Below are 21081 nucleotides of genomic sequence, written 5' to 3'. Positions count from 1 at the left end.
TTGTTGAGTAACTTCAGTGGAGTTACTTCTCCTTCCTGAGCCTCAGATTTCTGACCTGCGTAATGTTGACATCATAAGAATTGGTGATGTATGTCTGATAGGGTATTTCATACATAGTAAGCACTCAGGAAATATTTTTGGCCGTAGTACCCATAATTTGCATTCAACTCAAGAAAATTGCATGAGACTTCCAGACTGTTGGAAGGTTAAGAGGAAATACACTGTCCTAAAGTTGGAGAGGAGTGCCATATAAAAATAGCTTTCCCTTTCCCCCAAATGGGGAAAAACTAGCTTCTATGTTGTAGGTGTCTGATAATTTTAACAGTAAATACAAAATATTTTGAACAAATGGATTTATAATTTTTTTGTAGAAAATCTGGAGAAGCTGTCAAATTTTCATGATATATAAGGTAATATTTTGAACTGGGCACGTAGCTTCATTTTTTTTTTTTCCCCCTTTTGAAACTTCATTTGCAAGTTTATGTTCAGTCATAAAAGTTCCCCTACATTGGTTCGAAAATGACAGCCATTTGTTTTTATTATTTCAACTGGAAGGATTTTAATGAAGAGAATGGCAGACTGCCCCACACTGTGCCTCCGGTGTCCACAGCTCCCAGCCTCCACAGCTCCCAGCCTCTTTCGCATGCTCAGCATGACTCCTAGGTATTATAGTGGATGGCAGATGTAATTTACTGGGAGCATTCCTGAACTCGTCTCCTTTCTCCTGCTCCTCTAAGCCCTCTCGTAGGCGAATTTATTTCTTCCCCACGAAGAAGTTTCAATACAGGGTAAGATCAATAATGAATGGTAAGGGGACTTTAGCATAAATAGTTTAATTAAAGTACTCTAGACTTGAAACCAGCGTCCGCAGAAATGAAATGGAGAAAGAAGGTGGAAACTAGCGGTTGGCCACGTGGTTTTAAAATCTCTATCAGCATTCCCAACCCCAACCCTATCTTTGTGAAGGGAAAGAAAATAAACGCAAAAGGATGCAAAGGAACGTTGAACGTCTGGAGCTAAAAAAGGCTTTCTGATTAGCGATAACAAGGGTTCACTTAGACAACTTACTGAAAGAAACTCCCGAGGGTGTTGATGTTTTCTCCTCTGTTAACAAGAAGGGGAAATTCTGGCCTGCAAGGACCGCGCAGAAGATATTTCTGAAAAATAAACACCCTGAATGAGGGTTAGCTAAACTGTAATGAAACTGTAATTTATTTTTCATTTCCAAGCCTTTGCATGGGGGCAGAGTGGGGTTAGTATCATCCTTTTTTCTTGTTGTTTTGGGAAAATATAGAAAAACAGCTTTCTTTTGCTAGTAAATTCTGTCTCATTATGATTTTAATTTTATAGCGCAAATAAAACCAGAAAGACATTTTGTACGGCTATCTTTAGCGTTCATTTAGAGTTGACATACATTTAGTGTGTAGGATTTTAGCCTTACCCAAGGCATTAATGTTTCATTTTACACAGCATCAGTGCATAATAACAAGGATGGGTGACTTAGATAGGTCTCATGCTTACATGGCACTTTGCTTTTCCTGTTCTCATGCTTGTGGTTGTTTTGGGTTTAATATCCAGTGTTCACAGTAGTGCAGTGTCCATGAGTAGAAGTCAAAGGTAAAGCTTTAGATATGAATCCTTATGGTGGCTTTGCTCTTAATAGAATATTAATATTAGTTAACCAGTCTTTTAACATTTTGAATCATCTTTTCCTCTTATTAATTTGAAGCATGTTATATTCTACTTCTTTCATTAATGCTTGTAACAAATGGGTTTTATTTTTTTCTATTTTTGCTAAATAGGCCGCATACATGTAAGGTTAAATGTAGTTTCCTGGTAATGTAAGATACATACACCAATGTTAAAACTGATTTGTGGTGTTTTCCTAATTTTGCTGACAATTTAAGACACAGGATGTTTAATGCAGACAATAAATATAAGCAGGTTACTGTCTGAAAGGCTGGAGCTAACTGCACATTTTAAGTAGTGTATAAAACATCGAGGGCTGTTGGGATATAAACAGTGCTGAGGCATATTCCTGGAAGTCCTTGTTCAGCTTTGGAAGGTTTAGTGGTAACGATGCATTAATTGACTTTTTACATGACAGAGTAATAGGATACTTAGATCTAAAAAAAGTCTTGACAGAGGTTTGGTAGACAATGGCATGTGGTTTATAGAAACAAGATTAGGGTGAAATTGTTTGAATCTTACTTGAAGGATAAGGAAAAAAGGAGGAGGAGGTTGCACATCAGAAGTGGCTTGGATCTTTTAAAAACCAGAGTCATTTGTAGTTCAAGTAGAAATGTTCTGTTTGTTTTTATTAAGACCTGAACTGTTTCTTAGCATTATGAGAGGTTCTATCCGTGCACTGTGCCTTTACACTCCCAATTTCTCTCGGAAGCTCTTGGGGAAAGGTTTTCTGCAAATCTAAAGACAAACTGGTTACTAATATGGGGAATCACTTAATCTTTTCTGTTGATTGAAAGGAATTTTGGTAGCCCTTTTCTGATTTTGTTCCTTGTTTTCGTTTTGCACTGCAAGGAGCATTCACTGAGCTTCATTTTGCAGGTGGTCGTAGAGTTTGCAAGACAAGTCTGTTAGCTACGTCTATGCCTGTGAGTGTCCTTTGGCTCCACTTTGATTTAGGAGCAATGTTTTCCTGGGATTAGTTTCACCATATATGATTATTCATCCATTCTATCCTTAACTAATTATGGTTTGTTAAGTATTTCAATTTTCATTAGCATTTTTTTAATGGAAGGTTGTTTTTAATTGGGATCACAACAGGAAAATCTTTTGACTCTTTTTTCAAGGTTGCATTTAAAGCTTGAGCTTTTGAAAATAATTTTATTTGATGTGAAGCTGACTGGATATAGGTTGTAGAATGAGAAAAATAAGTTTGATACTCTTGTTACCTACTCACTGCACAGACAGTTGGACAGACTTCAGCTTTATTTGCAAAAAAGAAGACATGATTTTGTTACATTCCAGGACCTGTTTCTGTTTGTTACAAAGAATCATTGATACTAAGTCTCACAACTGCTGAGAGTGTGCTTTTGAAATTGTTTCACATTCTCAAACATTAAAATGCTGTTTCACACTCAAACCTTATGAATGCACTGAAATTTTAGTATCGTTGAAATCTGTTTTTAAAATATTCTGTCCTGGCCAAAGACCACAAAAGAGGTCTTGGTTGTGTGGTTTCCTCCTCCTTTCCCTCGCTAACAGGGGTTTTCCTATCTTGGCAGCTGTTTCCTACAAAGGCAGTCATCAGTCCCTGATTTCTTCCTTCCCTTTCTTCCCACAAACAAGGACTCTTTCAAATAGCAGATGACTGAAGACAGACTGATCTGAAGTCGCTTTAAGAAAGTGGAAATGTGTTCAAGAGTTGTGCATGTGGGCCAGCAGCCTGTATGCATTAGTTCATTGAAACGAAAGTACCCATTACACCCAGGACTTGGACAGTCAGAATTCTTTGCTTGAATCAGGGGCATTCCAAAGGCTGACTTAATTCTGCTGGTAGTAATTAATGCACCTCCTGCACGCGTTAAAATTATTCTACTTGCTTGATCAGATCATTGAACAGTTTGTTAGGATATAAGAAATTGCTCGTTGCTTAGCCTTTTCGATGTGACAGGGCATGAGACTATCTGACTTCTCTTCATGCTTTATATAGAGGAGCGTGCGGTTTTAAGGCAGGGACTTTGCCACAGCGGTTGTCAACTGCAGGTTTACCTGGGGTTTAGTCTTTTGCATAGTCTTTGGGAACTCGGCGAGAAAATTGTATGGGGACAGCCAGCCAGTTCTGCAGGGTCCTGTGGCCTGTCTCCATCAGATTCATTTTTGAGGTATCATTCTTTTTATATTTTCGGCATTCAGAGGAAGCAGGTTGCTCTTTTCCTTTTTGTCTCATTCTTTTGGACAGAGAAACATCTGAGATGTTCTCGGAACGGGGTGGTACTAATTCTGACTCCCCTCATCATGATACCTAATTGTCTGTAGAGGCTTCAGAGAAAGCTGAAAAAATTGGGCTGATGTGGATCATGTAGGAATATATAGCGAAGCAGTTTGATCTCTGAAGCTCTAGGAATGGTAAAACAAACTCCCTATTACAGAAATATCTTGCTAGTTTCATCTGTGATTCTGTGGATCTCTATATTTAAACACTAGGTAATACTACAGATTAATTTTTTACATTCTTTTTGGTGTGTATGTTGGTAAAGCAAGATAGTGACTTTATGGCGTGAAGTGTTCTAAACCATTTAGAATCTGACCGCTGTTCCACTGAAGTGACGTTATGGGGAACTGATGACAGAATGCAGTGAACTGCTAATAGGTGCGCGTATGATACATGAACCATGTAGCAAATGCAGAGTAGCTCGGATAATGTGAAGCAGAACTCAGTCAGCTAGGAAAATTTTGTTTTCTAAATTTTCTCTACGCTTTAGTGACAGCATCTATATTACATAAGATTTCATTTTATTTGAGTATATCTATAGAGACAACCTCAGAATGGGGTTAGTCCTCTCACTGCCCCACTTTTAAAAACTCTTCATTTATAGCAGATAGAAAGGGTAGCTTGAGGAAACTTCGGGAAGACTTAGAACGAAACAATAGGAAGTTAATATGAAGAAACTGTTAAGATGTCCCTTTAAAGGAAAAAATTTGTAATTTCTTTACCTTCAGAATGTAGACCAGGAGGCTGGATATGTATGGGAACTGCTTGCATTTTATGTGTATTATAGGGCTAGTATTTACTCTGTGATTTTTTTATGTTACCGTAGAAAGAAGTAAGACACTTCAGTAGAACCCAGCAAATGACCTGGTCTCATGTGACCCTAAGAACTGGAGATACTGATTAAGTCCCATTCCTGAAGTTTTTGTATCCTCTCCGGTTGAAGGAGTGGATCCTTAAGAGCTAGTCAAAATTAGACTTGGCTCTGAGTTTTATGTTTTTTGCCACCTTTCCCCCAGTTTTTTAAAAAACGGTGATGCGACCTTGTTGATATCATCATCATGGTCTAGGGGTTTTATTGGTCCATTGGATGGACCAACCCACTCAAGGGTGGAGGTTTGAGCTTATTAAGTTATACCTTGCTATAAGAAAAACCAATATGGGAAAATCTGAAACTTCGAAATGAAGTAGTTGAGACAATCACTTTATTAAACTGCTCCCTCTATGAATAACTACCAATCAGAGAAATAACAATTTGCTATGTGATGTTTAGGAATGTGATGTTTTCAGGATGCTATTGTTATATAAATTAAAGTACACCCATATGTTAAAAATTGTACACCCTTGTATAGAAAAATAAACTTTTATTCATTATATCTCTGATCTTTCTTGCAAAGTAACAGGATAAAATAGTAGATAATATTGCTGTTACCATCACTAGAAACAAACAAAAAAAGCATATGTATTTATAAAATTTTGTTAGAGGTATTATGCATTACAGTTAGTACTTGGATAAAAAGACTAAAATGTGGCATGGAGAGACAGATGTATTATTCTAGAATGACTTTGTAAGCTTTTCAAAGAAAAATTCATCATTGGAATTTATATAACTATTATGTCAATTCACATGTTCTCATTATCTATAAATTTTGGGGAGGGTTTTGATCATTTTCAGAATGTAAGACTCAGATATCCAGTGTATAGGAGCAGCTTCCATATTGGATATAGAATCAAAATATATACCTTTTTTTTTTTTAAAGATTGGCACCTGTTGCCAATCTTCTTCTCTTTCTTCTTCTTCCCTAAGGCCCCCAGTACATAATTGTATATTCTAGTTGTAGGTCCTTCTGGTTGTGCTATGTGGGACACCGCCTCAGCATGGCTTGATGAGCAGTGCCATGTCCGCACCCAGGATCTGAACCGTTGAAACTCTGGGCTTCTGAAGCAGAACTCTCGAACCATTTTTATTTTTTCCATACTTAGGAGAGGGAGAGAGGAAGGGAGGGAAAGAGACAGAGAGTTGTTGTTGTTGTTGTTTTTGTGTTTTTTGTGACGTAGCAGAACCATAGAGTAAATGATGGATTTGTTTCTTTTTCAGATATGAGGATCAATGATGCAGACTCCTGGGTTCGATGAAGCTGGGCATTTATAACTAGATTCATTAAGGAATACAAAGAAAATATTTAAAAGGATCAATAATGGTGTCTTCTGGTTGCAGAATGCGAAGTCTGTGGTTTATCATTATAATCAGCTTCTTACCGAACATGGAAGGTAAGATGCAGTTTAAACTTTATTTTTTAAATCCAGGAGAACTTAAACTATGCAGTCTTCTTTATATAGAAGTGGCTGAGATGAGTATTATTTTATTATTTTAGAAATAACTGTTAAAAAGATTTCTTGAATGTTGAATTCTTTTTTTGGCAGTTGAATTATTTTTGTTATACAGCTATATATTATGGAAAGTGCTAGAAGTCTGAATTTATATGTTACATAAATTCATAATCATTGTAAATAATTGTGAGAGAATTAAGTGAAAGCTTTGTTTTGGTATATATTTTACAGTTATTGACTAAATTTATTCCAGTAAAATTGGAAGTATTTTGTGGCAACTCTTTCACTTCATCGTTCATTTTATCTACTTAAGTGTGGTCATAGTTCTAAAACTCCTAAATAAAATTTTTTCATATCTTGTGGAAAATGTTATTGTTTTGTAGTTCTTCCTTTTTAATGTTATCTATATCTTTTTGAAGACAGACCTGATTTTTAAAGAACTAAAACTCTTTTGAGACTTAATGAAATAATTGGAACAATCATTTATTAATTACTATATGGGTTTCCTTGTATCCATTATTTCTTTAGTCTTATATGTTATTTCCATGTGACAATAACACCCTTTTGGGTGCTTTTTACAGAGCAGGTCAGAAGTTAATATGGAGCTAAGATGTGTTAATTTTATAGCTAGTTGATAGTGGTAGTTATTGTATTTGGCATGAAGATATATTAATCTTGTAAAATCTGTGAAGAATACAAAATCTCTGAGAATGTTTGTAAAATATAGTGGAGTTTTTTGTCCCAATTAAATATTCTTGAAAATATTTTAGAATTTTAAGATTGGTTTTATATATACTTTTAAGCGATCCCATTCATAGCTATTAATAAAATGGTAGATGGAGAAAAGAGGCATACAGTCAACTAATAGATAGAAACTTATTATTTCATTGTCTTTGTAATAAGCTTAAAAATGTTAATGTTTTAATTTTGCTGTAAGAATTTTATTTGAATTTCTTGTTCCCAAATTATGTTTTACCATTTTCTCTTTGCCCTCCCAGTCTTCTACCTTCAACATATTGACATAAATTAATATAATTCAAATAAATGACAAATTTACAAGTATTTTAAATTGAGAATTTCTGTATTCAGGAAGTAAATAATGTTCACTTGGATCTAAGTCACACATGAAAGTTACAGATGGTTAACATTTTCAGAAGATACTGCTGTTTGCATCAGAATTGAAAGATGCATCAACTCTAACATTAAAATCTAATATATCTGAATGAATAGTACCATAATGATAAACAACAAGCAGAAACTGAGTTTAATAATATGAATTTCTGGCTTGGATTGTCATGAAAATCTTATGTATAGTCTCTAATTTTGCATCTGTTTTTTGGGGGGAAAAAGTAACTGAATTCCTGCTGTTCTGTTTGAATGTTTTTATACATTTAAAAAAGATTCCAGGTGTGGACCAATGGCTCATTAGTCCACATAATGAAAAATTTTCCAATCAAGATAGAGACCACTGTGCTGGCACAGTAGCTAACTCGGTAGGGGGCTAGCAGACAGAGACTTTTTCATGAGATACTGCAGTTTTATTTCTAGTGTCACCTATCAGGTCAGGATTCATATCTGCCGTTAAGAGAAATGTCATTGTTGGTGCATTAGGCCAGGGGGTGTTCCTTTTGAAGCAGTTTCCTCCTATGGGTATAAAGAGTCTGGGACGAATGCACACTGCTAGCCGAGAGAGTATACGCAGTTAATGCACAGTTAGAACACTGATCCAGCATCATATGGTTTTGTCTTAGAAAAGTTTTACATGGCACGATAGTCCTTTACTGCCAGAAAGCAGATAATGCTCTGTGAACACCTATAGAGAAAACCAATCAAAGTTAGGTATGAGAGCAGCGCAGGAAAGAAAATATAAATTTACCCAGTCAGCCGTTCAGTTATGTGATTGTTACCTTTTCACATCTTACAGAGCTGAGCACTTTTTTGTATCAGTTTCTGGATCCTTGCGGATAAACTCAGATAAGGGGTCCTGGTTGGTTTCCTCCCTCCTTCCTCCTTTATTGAGTGACTGAATGGAGCCGCATGCTTGGGATTTAAAAATGCACAAGGCACAGTTCCTGCTCTTCAGGACTCATGGTCTTGTGCAGGGGTCAGAACCTCAAATACCTGCTGGGGCCGAGCAGGCCAAGTGACTTCAGTGCACAGGCCTAGTGGAGGTCTGCAGCAGGCAGGAAAGCTCTCCACAGAGGTCCCAGGACTGCCGTTCAGTATTGAACCTGGTTTTGCCAGTCTTCTAACTTTTCAGTGCAATCCAGACATGAGATTTTTAGGTAATAGCAACTAATTAAGATTTTTTTAAAAAACCAGCCTGTGTGTTGTATACGGCTATGGACCATGCCTTTTCAGAGCTTTCTTTTCTCCTGTTTACAGCAGTGTTTTACCTTAATTTATGATTGTAAAGTCTTAACATTTTTAGATTTGTTTTTTTTTATTTTATTTTTTTTATTTTTTTTTAAGATTTTATTTTTTTTCCTTTTTCTCCCCAAAGCCCCCCCGGTACATAGTTGTATATTCTTCGTTGTGTGTCCATCTAGTTGTGGCATGTGGGACGCTGCCTCAGCGTGGTCTGACGAGCAGTGCCATGTCCGCGCCCAGGATTCGAACTAACGAAACACTGGGCCGCCTGCAGCGGAGCGCGCAAACTCAACCGCTCGGCCACGGGGCCAGCCCCTAGATTTGTTTTTTTTGTACATGAGAGGTAAATTTCCTCTTTTGCAAAGAGGACTTACTTGTTCCATGTTCAGACAAACATTATAAAGATGTTATGTTTTTGTTTTGTTTTTTTTTTTTTTAAAGATTTTATTTTTTCCTTTTTCTCCCCAAAGCCCCCGGGTACATAGTTGTGTATTCTTCGTTGTGGGTTCCTCTAGTTGTGGCATGTGGGACGCTGCCTCAGCGTGGTCTGACGAGCAGTGCCATGTCCGCGCCCAGGATTCAAACCGACGAAACACTGGGCCGCCTGCAGCGGAGCGCGTGAACTTAACCACTCGGCCACGGGGCCAGCCCCTAAAGATGTTATGTTTTGTGTGCATATTGAAGAGCAAATCACTAAGCATTTTTTGTTTTACCATGGTAAAAGCTAATTATATAAAGATTTAATTGTTAGAATTAGCTTACCTTCCTCTATCTCTTTCTCTATCTCTATCCATTAGTGTTTAAGAATCAAGTCTTATCCATTAAAATTTACTTGTTTTTACACAATAGGAAAAAAGTTTTATTTATTCTTAAAGTTTCTCCTCCCCTGTGTATTTTTTAAAATTATTTTTAGAATTTCCAAATAAAAAATGATTATAAAAGACCAAACTTCCAAAATATTTTCTAAGTTTTTCTTAGAATTGATTTTATTCCTAGAGAACTAACCTCAAACCCTTCAGAAATCAGTTTTGTTGAGAAACTGGTGTGTTTTGATTCTTTTGGCCAATTTTTATAAGCGTAGTAACCCACTGTGGAATCATGTATCAGTAAGTAGGAAAGTAAATTGAATTCTTGTGTCCTGGAGAATTAAATTATGCTATATATTGGAGCCCTGGCAAGCATAATTCAGACATGAAGGCTTGCTCAAGTGACAAGTTACAAATAATAGGACTTCTTCAGCAAAGTCAGTAATAGAGATTTCTGTGAGTATGTAATTAGATTTCATTAGTCAAAATTTTACTTAATTAACTCAAATTACGTTGTTGCTTCTCCTTATTTCAAAGAAAAATATTATGCCAGATATAAGTGGCAGATATGTAAAATACAGCTTTACATATTTATTTTATATACATCAAGAAAATTTAAGAACGTAGCTACAGAAATAATATCTTAGCAGTTTTTAGTGTATCTTTAAATTCTCTAAGAACATTTTACAGTGACTTTTGTGTTAGTAATATCTTATTAAAAACGATGTTCGACTGTGGGGTCTTTCCACTAGTTGGGTGGTAGGAAAGTAGATCAAAAGGTTAAATATGAATTAGAAAAAACTGTTTTTGGCATATAAATATTTCCTTCAGAATGGTCTGTAATTTAGTGGAAGGAATAATAGCTTTGCTCTCCAAGGTTAAACTTAAGACGGCTTAAAATAATTCAGACCTGTATTTCTTTTTTTCTTTCATTCTTTTATCTATACACACATATAATAAAATGTATAAAATTTTTATTTATGTGTGCGCACACACACAAACACACAACATGTAAGCTTCGCAAGGGCAGGGATCTTTTTCTTGGTTGATAGATGAGGCCAGGTGCCTAGAATAATGCCTGGCTTATAGTAAGCACTCATTCTGTATCCATCACTTGACTAGCATAAATCTTTGAAGGGGATCTTAATAGTTAGAGAGGAGACAAGAAACGGTTGTAATAACAGGGTGGTAAGTGCCATAATGATGATATTCACAGAGGCATTGGGATGAAAGGTGGTTAAGTGAGCGGGTGAATGTCAGGAGAGACTTCCAGCTGGAAGTCATGGTGAAGCTTGAGCTGAATCTTTGTATGAGCTGAATAAGCTAGTAAGGCAGTGGTGAGCATGGTAGTGGAGAAAAAAATCCATGGAAAGAGAACAGCCTGGATGTGGAATAAAGTATTGCAGTGGTTCTCAAACTTGAGGAGCAGTGGAATCACCTGGAAGGTCCAGGGTGGGGCCCAAGCATTTCCTTTTCTGACAAATTTCTAGGATGACACTGATGGTGCTCAGCATCACACTTATGAACCACCGTGGCGTTGTCTGTGTGTGGGCAGTTGTAGAGGTGCATGGGTGTGGATAACTTAAAAAGAAAGTTTTTTTTAAATTTTGATTTAATCCATTGATTCAGAAGTAGTGACCAGTTGTTTACTAGGAGTTACTATCTAATCCTTTTCATATGCCTCTTTATTCCTCTGATCAGGTCTCTGGGGTGTAATTTTAGGCTTCAAAATAGGATTTTTTTTTTTTTAACTCTCTTTTGACAGTGTACTGAGGAAGAAAAAAAAATTTGAAAACTCGGCTCCAGATTGGGAAAAAAGAATATATTTTCTGTTAAGGATAAATGTTACATTTTCAGAGCTCCTAAACCCTTGCTTCAGTTTGTCTCTTTTCATTTTGATAACCCTGTTCTTTTTCTTGTTGGGAATAACTACGTGGCCATTGCTATGATAATACTGAATTGACTTACTATAGGGACTTTAGATTTCCCAGTCTAGCAAAATTGGCTACTTTTGTTCATTTCAATATATTTGATTAGTTGACAGCTAGGAGGTAAATTTTCAGCAAGGTACATGGGGATTTGGCTGTATGACTCCGATTAAACTTAATGGGAGTCACAACTCCCATTAAATTAATAGGGATTGTACAGCATATCTATGTTCGCTGCATAGCAAATGTAATCTTATATTTTAAATTCACAAATTATGTAAATTAACGTTGGTTTAAAACCGCATTTTTTTAATGATTTTATTTATATTTTTAGTGCAGATCAATGTGATTTTACTCCTTAAGAAAGTACCTAACTATATTGCTCTTAGAACATTTTAAATATTCTTTATTGTGTTGTGTGAGTGTAGTGGAATTCATTGCAGCAGCTTTCTTCTGAATAGGTAGTGATGTAATTCATTTTTAAAAATACCAGTACTAATGCTGTTTGCAAATTGTATGATGTTTCTTTTTATCTTGTAAACACCAAGATGCCGTATACATAGTACTGCTACCAAGATTCTAAAGCAAGGTATATTTGTTCTGAATATGACTCAAAGTTGAAAAAAAATAAGACTAAACTAATAGGATACACTGGCACCTTTTAAAAAGTTAATTTGGAATATTCTTTGGTCATCTTTATATATATATTCAGTGCCATATTTCACATATGAAGATTGTTTCATTGCTTTGATTGTCGATTTTTTTTCCCCCACTTTTCCTCCCACTTTCTACCTCGTTTCATCCTCTTGCTTCTTTTCCAGTCTTAGAAAGGTTTGTTTATTCACAGTCTCTGTTCATTCACCAGTAGATCTGTTGCTGGTGGCAAAGTGTTATAAATCAGCGTGTCACGCACAACAGCCACCCGGGAGACCTCAATAACATTGTATTGCTCGGCTGTTTAATTTTCACAAACCTCCATTTTATGACAGAAAAGACTGCATCAGATACTTAATGAATAAATCTGTTATTATGAAATAATAATTTGCTAAAAGTAAACAGGATATAAACTTGTCCATATGAGAAGAAAGTTTTGAAATACTGATTTTAAATCCATATTAGGCCTTTATCACAGTTAATGTTAGATTTCAAAAGAATCAATAATGTATTAAAGGTGGCCAAAAAGCACAGGAAGCATGTAAAGCACCTTAATTTTGCTGAACAGTAATTATGTTAATTAGTCCTTACCGAGTAATTTCAGTTTTGATGAATTTCTTGCTTCGTTTTTTGAATTGATACACCCTTTCACTTTTTTATGTACTGTATACTTAGGTTGTAGTATTGGAAAATAAGATAATACAAATGATTGAGCGCATCTCAGTATGGATGTAGAACTGAAACGTCTGGAAGAGCAGATTTATTTGCGGCATTACGGAGGGAGCGTCTTCCTGAAGCATATGCTTGGTACCCTGTGGTAGTCTTTATTTTCTTTTCACCTCCTGCATGGCAGAGAATGACACATGACAGCCGTGCAGTCTACATGTATTAGACATCAATGTGGATTAGTGAATATCTCATGACATCTTTCAACCCTATTCTTGAACTCCTTTTGTCAACTTGACAGAAGTGATTCCAGGAGAATACCTAGCCCCGGCCCTGGGATCTCTTGGCTAAAATGTAAGGCTGAGAAGGGAATTCCGTATCAGAGCTTCAGGAAGCAAAAACAACATTTATAATCCCTCCTTATCAGCATGGGACTCTGCTGAGTTGGACTTTTATGTCTGCCATTATTCTTGCTTTGAGGGCTTATTTTTCTTAAAAGTTCGTTTTTTTCTCCTTCTGATTTTCAATGTAATATATTCTCCTGAGAAAAGATAAAAAATAAGAAAATTAAGATAAGCATTTAAAGTTGTTCATAGTTCTAGGACCTTGATATAACCACGACACATTTCCTTTTTGTTCTTCCCCCCCACACACATACTTGCTATTATGGATAAAACAAAGTTACAATGAATAAAACAAAATTAGGTCCTTCATCTCCCTATACTGTTATATTCTGATTTTTCACATACTACTACCATAGCTTGTATTACCATATCATTATATATTTAGATAATGGATTTTAACAACTGCATTGTAATTTATCATGTATATGTCAAAAATGATTTAATCCTCCCATGCTACCCATTGGCCATTTGAACTTATTTTTTTTTCAAGTATAAGTAAAATAAATATCTCGCTAAATCTTTCCCTTCATATGTAGTTATTTCCTGAGACTAGGATTCTAGAATTCTGATGAATATATCTGGCATGTGGACATCTTCTCAAGTGGTTTTTCTGAAGGAGTATACCAGTGTTCACTTTGATTACCAGTGTGTTAAGGTATCAGTCTACATGCTTTACCAGCCTTGATTTTGAATTTTTAAAAGAATTGACACTTGGTGTTTGAAAAAGAGTATCTGATTGTGAATTAAATTTGTAATTTGGGGGCTACTTTTGAGGACAGAAGCATTTTTCATGGCCAGTGGTAGTTGTGATGGGAACATTCTGTTCACTACCTTTGCTAATTTTTCTCTTTGTGCCGTTTTGTTAAAGCTTTTCTTATTTTTTAAACTCCTTGATGAAACCTTTTTGTCGTTTTTATTATGGAAAACATTTGTTTGCCTTTTGATTCATACTGCTTAATTTTTTAGTGAAAATTTCAGAGAGAGAATTTTGTAAAATGATGCTAATCACAAGTTTAACAATTATCACTATTTTTCTTCACTTGCTTTATTTACCCCTTTTTTTCTTTCCTTACTTCTTGATATACAGCTATTTTCTTTTGTGAGATCGTCCTTTTTTTGTGTGCTTAAAAATCCGTATCTTTAGATTAGTTGAATATTTATTCACTTGCATTTCCCTGTAGCTCTTAAATGTTTTTATTTAGTTTTTAATCCATTAGGAATTAACTTTGTTATGACGTGAGAGCTAAGATCTCAGTCACTTAATTTAAAATGAAGTGAAATAGGGGCTGGCCCTGTGGCCGAGTGGTTAAGTTTGCAGGCTCCGCTGCAGGCTGCCCAGTGTTTCGTTGGTTTGAATCCTGGGCGAGGACATGGCACTGCTCATCAAACCACGCTGAGGCAGTGTCCCACATACCACAACTAGAAGGACCCACAACGAAGAATATACAACTATGTACTGGAGGGGCTTTGGGGAGAAAAAGGAAAAAATAAAATCTTAAAAACAAAAAAAATAAATAAAATGAAGTGAAATAATATGAAGCCATTTGTTGTGAATCAGCTTTTAACTAACAAAGTAGATGAAGTTGGGACATACCCAAATTAAAAATGAATAGTGGGAAATAGTTTAAAAAAAAACAAAAGAAATGAACACAATTTATGTCTATACAGATTAAACTACGGATGAAAATATCACTGTTCTTCTGATTTTAATAATCTCTTTTCTATTTAATGAAATTTATTTTTAAGGGATAATTTTTTTGTTAGAGAGAGAGAGAGGGAAGACTGAATGAAAACCATGTCAATAGTGATTAAAATATCCCATAGTGAATTCTGCCTTTGAGGAATTTTAGAATTCTGGAGTATCAAGAAGCACAAGAAATTTCCTGGAAAAATTAGGGGGATTCAGATAAAGCAGCATTTTCTTTTGCATAGGGGTTTAATCTAAAAAAAGAGATTAAGTAAAGTTCTCTTTTCATTTTGCTGATTATTTATAGAGTGCTTCTTACTATTACTTTGTACCTCTCTCTTTGTATCTAATTAGTGTGTGTTTGTGTGTGTGTATTAATCATTAGTTCTCTTTCCTCTTCCTGATTCTTTCTTCACTTCGTAGTATTAAAATCTAAACCAGGTGGTAGATATGCCTGATATTAAATTCAGGTTTTGATTAGAGGCAATATAATATGTTAATAAGAGTCAGGGATTTCATAACTTAGTCAAACATAATCAAAAGGATGGATGGGGGCATTGCTCCTTGTGGTGGGGAGAGAGCTCCATGGTGGATTTGAGAGACCCACTTTTATATGGCAGGATGCAGTAGTGAGGTGATGGCAGGTGATTCTAAAGTTGGTAAGTAAAGTGAAGGAGACAGGTGGTGTAGGTTAAGTGTATGCCATTGTTTAAGGAAGGTCCTTTTTATAGTTTTCTTTTTTGGTTGTTTTTAGTAGATATGTCGGATACCTGAATTTGTTTCCAGGCAGAAAGAAAGGCAGTGGGATTCAGTGCAAGGAGAGGAAGGCTCATGTAGGAAAGGAGAATGTTTATTATGATCCAGAGAGAGGAAGATTCAGGAAGAGATGTGTACAGGAGAACAAGAAATTTAAGAGAGGTCATGCTGGATGTTTTTAATCTTATTTATCTAGAACAGTGCTCTCCAAAATTTAATGTACCTGTAAATCACTCGGAGATTTTGTTAAAATATAGATTCTGATTCAGTAATATGCGATGGGTCTTGAGCTTCTGCATTTCTAATAAGCTCCCAGATGATGCTGAGGTTGCTGGTCTGTGAGAGGATATCTGTATCAAGGAGTTTTAGTTATTAAAATGTTTAGTCTCGGGCGGGCCTTGTGGCGCAGCAGTTAAGTTTGCACGTTCTGCTTCAGCGGCCCAGGGTTCGCCGGTTCTGATCCCGGGTGCGGACGTGGCACCACTTGGCAAGCCATGCTGTGGTAGGCGTCCCACATACAAAGTAGAGGAAGGTGGGCATGGATGTTAGCTCAGGGCCAGTCTTCCTCAGCAAAAAGAGGAGGATTGGCGGCAGATGTTAGTAGCTCAGGGCTAATTTTCCTCAAAAAAAAAGTTAAAAAAAATAAAATGTTTAGTCTAGAAAATCAGATCATTGAAAATAGAAATTTGTTTCTGAGCTTAACAACACATTTGAAATATAGAAATAACATCACTGTCAGTTTTATAATTTTTATTTAAAAAAGGAACTAAGCTACCTTGAAACTGTACTGAAATGAACATTTCTATATTTTGTTACAGTTCTAATCCTATTTTATATGCTTTCTGTTGACTTTTTATCTGATGATTTGTTTTGAAAAATCCCTGAGTACCATTGCAGCTTGACCTGTTCTCTCTAATATTTCCCTCTGTTCCCCATTGACTGTCCTACTTTCATTCTGTTACGTGGAAGCATTATTTTAATAGCATTTTACTACAAATGTTTTTATTACTTAAAGTAACATTATAAAGTCATGTAATGCCAAGTGTATGTTTGTCTTAACCCGTTTAGAAAAAAATTATATTTTAGTAGTTTTTCAAAGTCAACATATTTAAAAAACTAAGAATTGTCATCATTTTCACTTCAGTGTTAATACCCTGACATGTTAGCACCATGAAAGGCTATAGGATGGGGGTACTTGGATGAAAACTAATTATCCAAAAACAGCTTAAAGATATTCTATCTGCTTAAGGTCTTGTAGTGATTTTTCCACTTTGTAGTATTATATGTAATCAAAAATTTTCTTTATTTTTGGTTGTGGACATAATCTTTTAATTTTCCTGTCAAAGATAGGTTACTGATGTGATTTATTTTAGTTTTATGATAATACAAATCTCAAATTAAGTTTATTTGTAAAGTTCATTAGATTCTTCAGCTTTTTCAAACCAAATAAAAAGTAATTAAATAGCAAATTTTAAACAGAGAGAATTCTTCATAGGTATCTTAGAGGTCAGAATGCTTTTGTTTTTATTTTTTGGTAGAATTGAAGAATTTTGGACAGGATCACATCTTGGAGATTAGCAGTGTAGAAGTTTTCAATTTACGGATGAAGAAAATATGGCCTCTGAAAGATCATCCCTTTGCCAAATTCTGCTTAGTGGAGTCCGTTTTTCTTTGTGTAGAACTTGATATTTAGCCTCAGGTCACTGGTGTATTTAACTACCTCATAAGGTTGTCACTTGAATATTTCACATATATTTCATAGTGCTTAACGCTGTTTAACTTAATGGTGATGATTGAAAAAGATCATTTAATCATTACCATTTCAGATTAGCAACTATATTAAGATCGATTTTATTTTGAAGTATATAAACATATATATTACAGGAGGATCAATCTTGCTAACTCTGCAACTTTCAAATAACCTTCACAGGTTATACAGCTACAGGCATATATCTTTTAAAACCACAATTTCTTTTTGAAAGTACAAAGAATTGCTGAGAATGATTAACCACCAGAACACTGGAAAACTGGAATATGAAACAATAATTTTTACTTTTACTCTATTTAGTTTATCACTCACACTGATTAGTAGTCATCGTTAAAATAGTGAAGGCATGCCTTCGAGCCCCTCCTCCAGGTATGGGTTGTAGACTTTATCTTTTCCTTTTTGTTTGCTTACACCAGGAAGCCCGTTTAATCCTTTTGCTTTGTTTTAGAGTTTAGGCAAATAGGGACCATCCCTATTAGCTTTCAAAAGCTCTTACTTTTGTTGCATTAATGGCACTCACTGTAGATTCTGTGATCCTGCTTTATTTACCAGAAAGCTTGCCTTTGAGAGCTGTCACTCCTTTCTTTCAACTGTGTTGTTAATTGACTGATAGCAAAGATTGAGTGGAAAACCTTTAGTGACACAAGCCTGGATATAGGTGTGACTCCAATCTAAAGGCTGGTGAATCTTTGCTTCTTGATCCCGTTTGTATTTGTACTAAAATACTAAATACAGTCTAGAAGAAGAAAAGTACATTTAAAAGTATTCAGAAATGTTAAGCAACAATAAAACTCCGTAACCATTTAAATGACAGCAGCTGACTATTTGAATTAACTTTGTGTTTGGCTTAATTTGGGGCCCTAATTATTCTTAACTTACGTGAGTAGATTTCAATTATAGTATCCTGCAGGGATTTGTAGCTAAGGCAACTAAAAGAATCATTTTACATAAAGTACTTTTGTTCAACAGATTAGGCAAGTTAAAATGTAATGATGTAAAATTGAAACCCTTCTGACAGGGTCCAAACAAATGTTTCTAGTAATTTTGTTTAAAAAACAAAGAGATTGAACTAAGTTTAATTTTAAATAATATTTTGTTCTTTTGGGAAGATTGACTTCATTGTAATACTGATAAATATATAAATGTGTTTTAAGATTGCATGTTTTAGGAAAGTCGTGAAACATTAAAGATAGGGACCGATTTGTCACAGTAGGAACCTTCTTAAGTAATGTTTATTTGCTTTATAATCCTTGATATCCAGTTTGACAGCTTCAGATACATCGGTTTAGAAGAGAAATACAAACAAAATAAATTGAATGATTAGCACCTGTTCTGTATTTCGGAATGCATTTCAGTTGAACACAAATCAGAGACTCATTTATAGATTTGAAATGTTATATACCATGAAGTACAAGGATACACGATATGGTTGACATTGTGCTGCAGTCAGTAGATAACTCAATATTTGACTCCTTTCTCCTAAATCCTCTTTCTCCCCACTACAAGAGTCCATAGTGATTTTGAACACCCTTTACCAGACTGAAATCTACTTTATGATTATTAGCTGTAGATGCTACTTCGGTTCTTTGCTAATCTATGTGCTGGAACAAAGTATAAAAAACATTTGGGGCCGGCTCCATGGCTGAGTGGTTAAGTTCGTGCGCTCCGCTGTCGTGGCCCAGGGTTCGGATCCTGGGCGCGGACATGGCACCGCTCGTCAGGCCACGTTGAGGTGGTGTCCCACATCCCACAACTAGAAGGACCTGCAACTAAGATATGCAACTATGTACGGGTGGTTTGAGGAGATAAAGCAGACAAAAAAAAAAAAAAAGATTGGCAACAGTTGTTAGCTCAGGTGCCAATCTTAAAAAAATAAAATAAAATCATTTGCCAGCATCAATAGATCATTTTGAGGCTTAACCATAACATTTCACTAGAGTCTTCTAGCTGTTTAGTGTTAGTCTAGTCCAGCAAACAAAGTTAAGAGCCAGCAGCTCTTTTTTTTCTTAACTTCTCAGCACTCCTTTGTCATCCTCCACCCTCTGACATCCCCTTCATCCTCTTCCTCTCTCCTCCCCCTTCTTTATCGCTTCTTTCAGTTTTTGAACATCTATAATATGTTAGTTATTATCTTTACATGCTTCTATATGCATTGTTTCCTTTCATCTGGTCAGTCTGTGTTGAGTTTTTCACTGAATAAAACAATCTAAAAGGCGTAGATTAAACTCAAGGGCCCCTACTTTGACTTCAGAGTGAGGTTTTTCTCCCATACTTCCAGCCAAGCTCAATTATTAATTGTTCCTTGAAAAAGAATACCAAGAAATCCATCTTCTACCTATTCAGCTCCTATCTGTTCTTTGGGATACTATTCAAAAGCTAGTACCTGTAGGAGGTTTTTCCTTAAATAAACAGGAATCCTGTGAATTTATATAGCAGTCCAGTCCGGTAGAGTAGGTCACTAGCCACAAGTGGTTATTGAGCACTGTGGTTAATATGACTGAAAAAGTACATTTTTATTTTATTTAATGTTAATTTAAATTTAAGTAGCCACAGTGGTTAGTGATTACCATATTGGACAGAACAGTTTATAGGAACTTTTCTTTGTTCATGTAAGGCTTCTTTTTTTGATCACCTCTTACTACTTTATATGTTTTAGTGAATTCTTTGAGGTCAGGGGTAGTGTTTTACTTACTTTTGTATTTTTCATAGTGCTTCGGCACTCAGCAAAATGTCTCCATTAACTGAGAAGTGCATTCAGGGAGTGTTGATACCGCAGGAGTATTTTAAATACATACTTCATTCATAGTGCAGCAGTTTCTCTAGTGGTCACCTGCAAATGATGTGGTGAGTTTGTGAATATTGGAAACAAACAAGTGTAGCTTAATGCATAGTACCCAGCTTGCAGGAGTGGAGTCTTTGGGATTAACAGCTGAGTGTGCTTTAAGGATACTTTAAGACTAAATGATAGCAAACCCTTGTTGCTGACTGCAGCCTCAATTCGTACATGGTTTTGATAGTTCTTTAAATTATGTAGATGATGATAACCTGCATCTAACTAAGCAAAGCTAGTGGTGACGTCTATTCCCCAAATTGAGCTTCTTTTGTGAAATCCAGCGATGGCCCCAGCTGATATTGCTGTTTGCTTTCTATCGTTTGAGAAGGTGCTTTAAAAGAAGTAATTATGAAGGCATCAGTTTAAAAATGATGAGTAGTGAATATCTCTAGTCATTTAGAAAATTTTTGTGATCTTGTCTTGTGAGTTTCTTTTAGAAACTGGAAAATTCTTCTCCAATTTTTAGTGTAGATATAAGAAGGGGGAAATTTTATCCTTATAATAGATATTTTATTATAATGATATTTTACATAGACTTAAACATTACACTTGAAAATATATTACTTTTTTGGTTACTATTTTCTTATGACTTCATTATTAATATTAAAATGTTTATAGCTTGTTATTGAAATTGGTGGCTTTGCTGGGGAAATCTTCATAAAATGTCTTTTAATTATATGTGCACTATATATGCTTATGTTTATATGTGTGTATATGTGTACTGGCAGTCAAAATTCCTTATTCTCTCTTTATTTAAATAGCATTTGCAAATGGATAGCTGATTTAACATGCTCTCTGTGTCTGTCTACCTGTCTCTTTCTCTCTCTCTCTCTAATTTAGGGAGAAAATTAACCAATTCTGTATTTAGTAGAAACTAAGGTAAATACACAGTGCAACTAGAGGAAGTATTTCCTATATTCATT

At 35.4% G+C, this 21081-nt stretch overlaps 1 protein-coding gene across 50 annotated transcripts in view; it reads left to right on the top strand.

Annotated features, from left to right (window-relative positions):
- ADGRL2 (adhesion G protein-coupled receptor L2) overlaps window positions 1–21081 on the top strand; it is a 595411-nt gene that overhangs the window by 438256 nt on the left and 136074 nt on the right. For all 50 annotated transcript variants that reach the window (XM_070267443.1, XM_070267427.1, XM_070267430.1 and 47 more), the window contains one exon: window positions 6054–6226. In XM_070267443.1, coding sequence (XP_070123544.1) covers window positions 6154–6226 — 73 coding nt within the window. In that variant the 5' untranslated portion in view covers window positions 6054–6153. The remainder of the gene's footprint in view (window positions 1–6053; window positions 6227–21081) is intronic.

Source organism: Equus caballus, chromosome 5 (assembly GCF_041296265.1).
Source record: "Equus caballus isolate H_3958 breed thoroughbred chromosome 5, TB-T2T, whole genome shotgun sequence".
Taxonomy (NCBI): Eukaryota; Metazoa; Chordata; class Mammalia; order Perissodactyla; family Equidae; genus Equus; species Equus caballus.
Note: the sequence above shows the minus strand (reverse complement) of the source record. Positions and strands in the feature narration are given on the sequence as shown.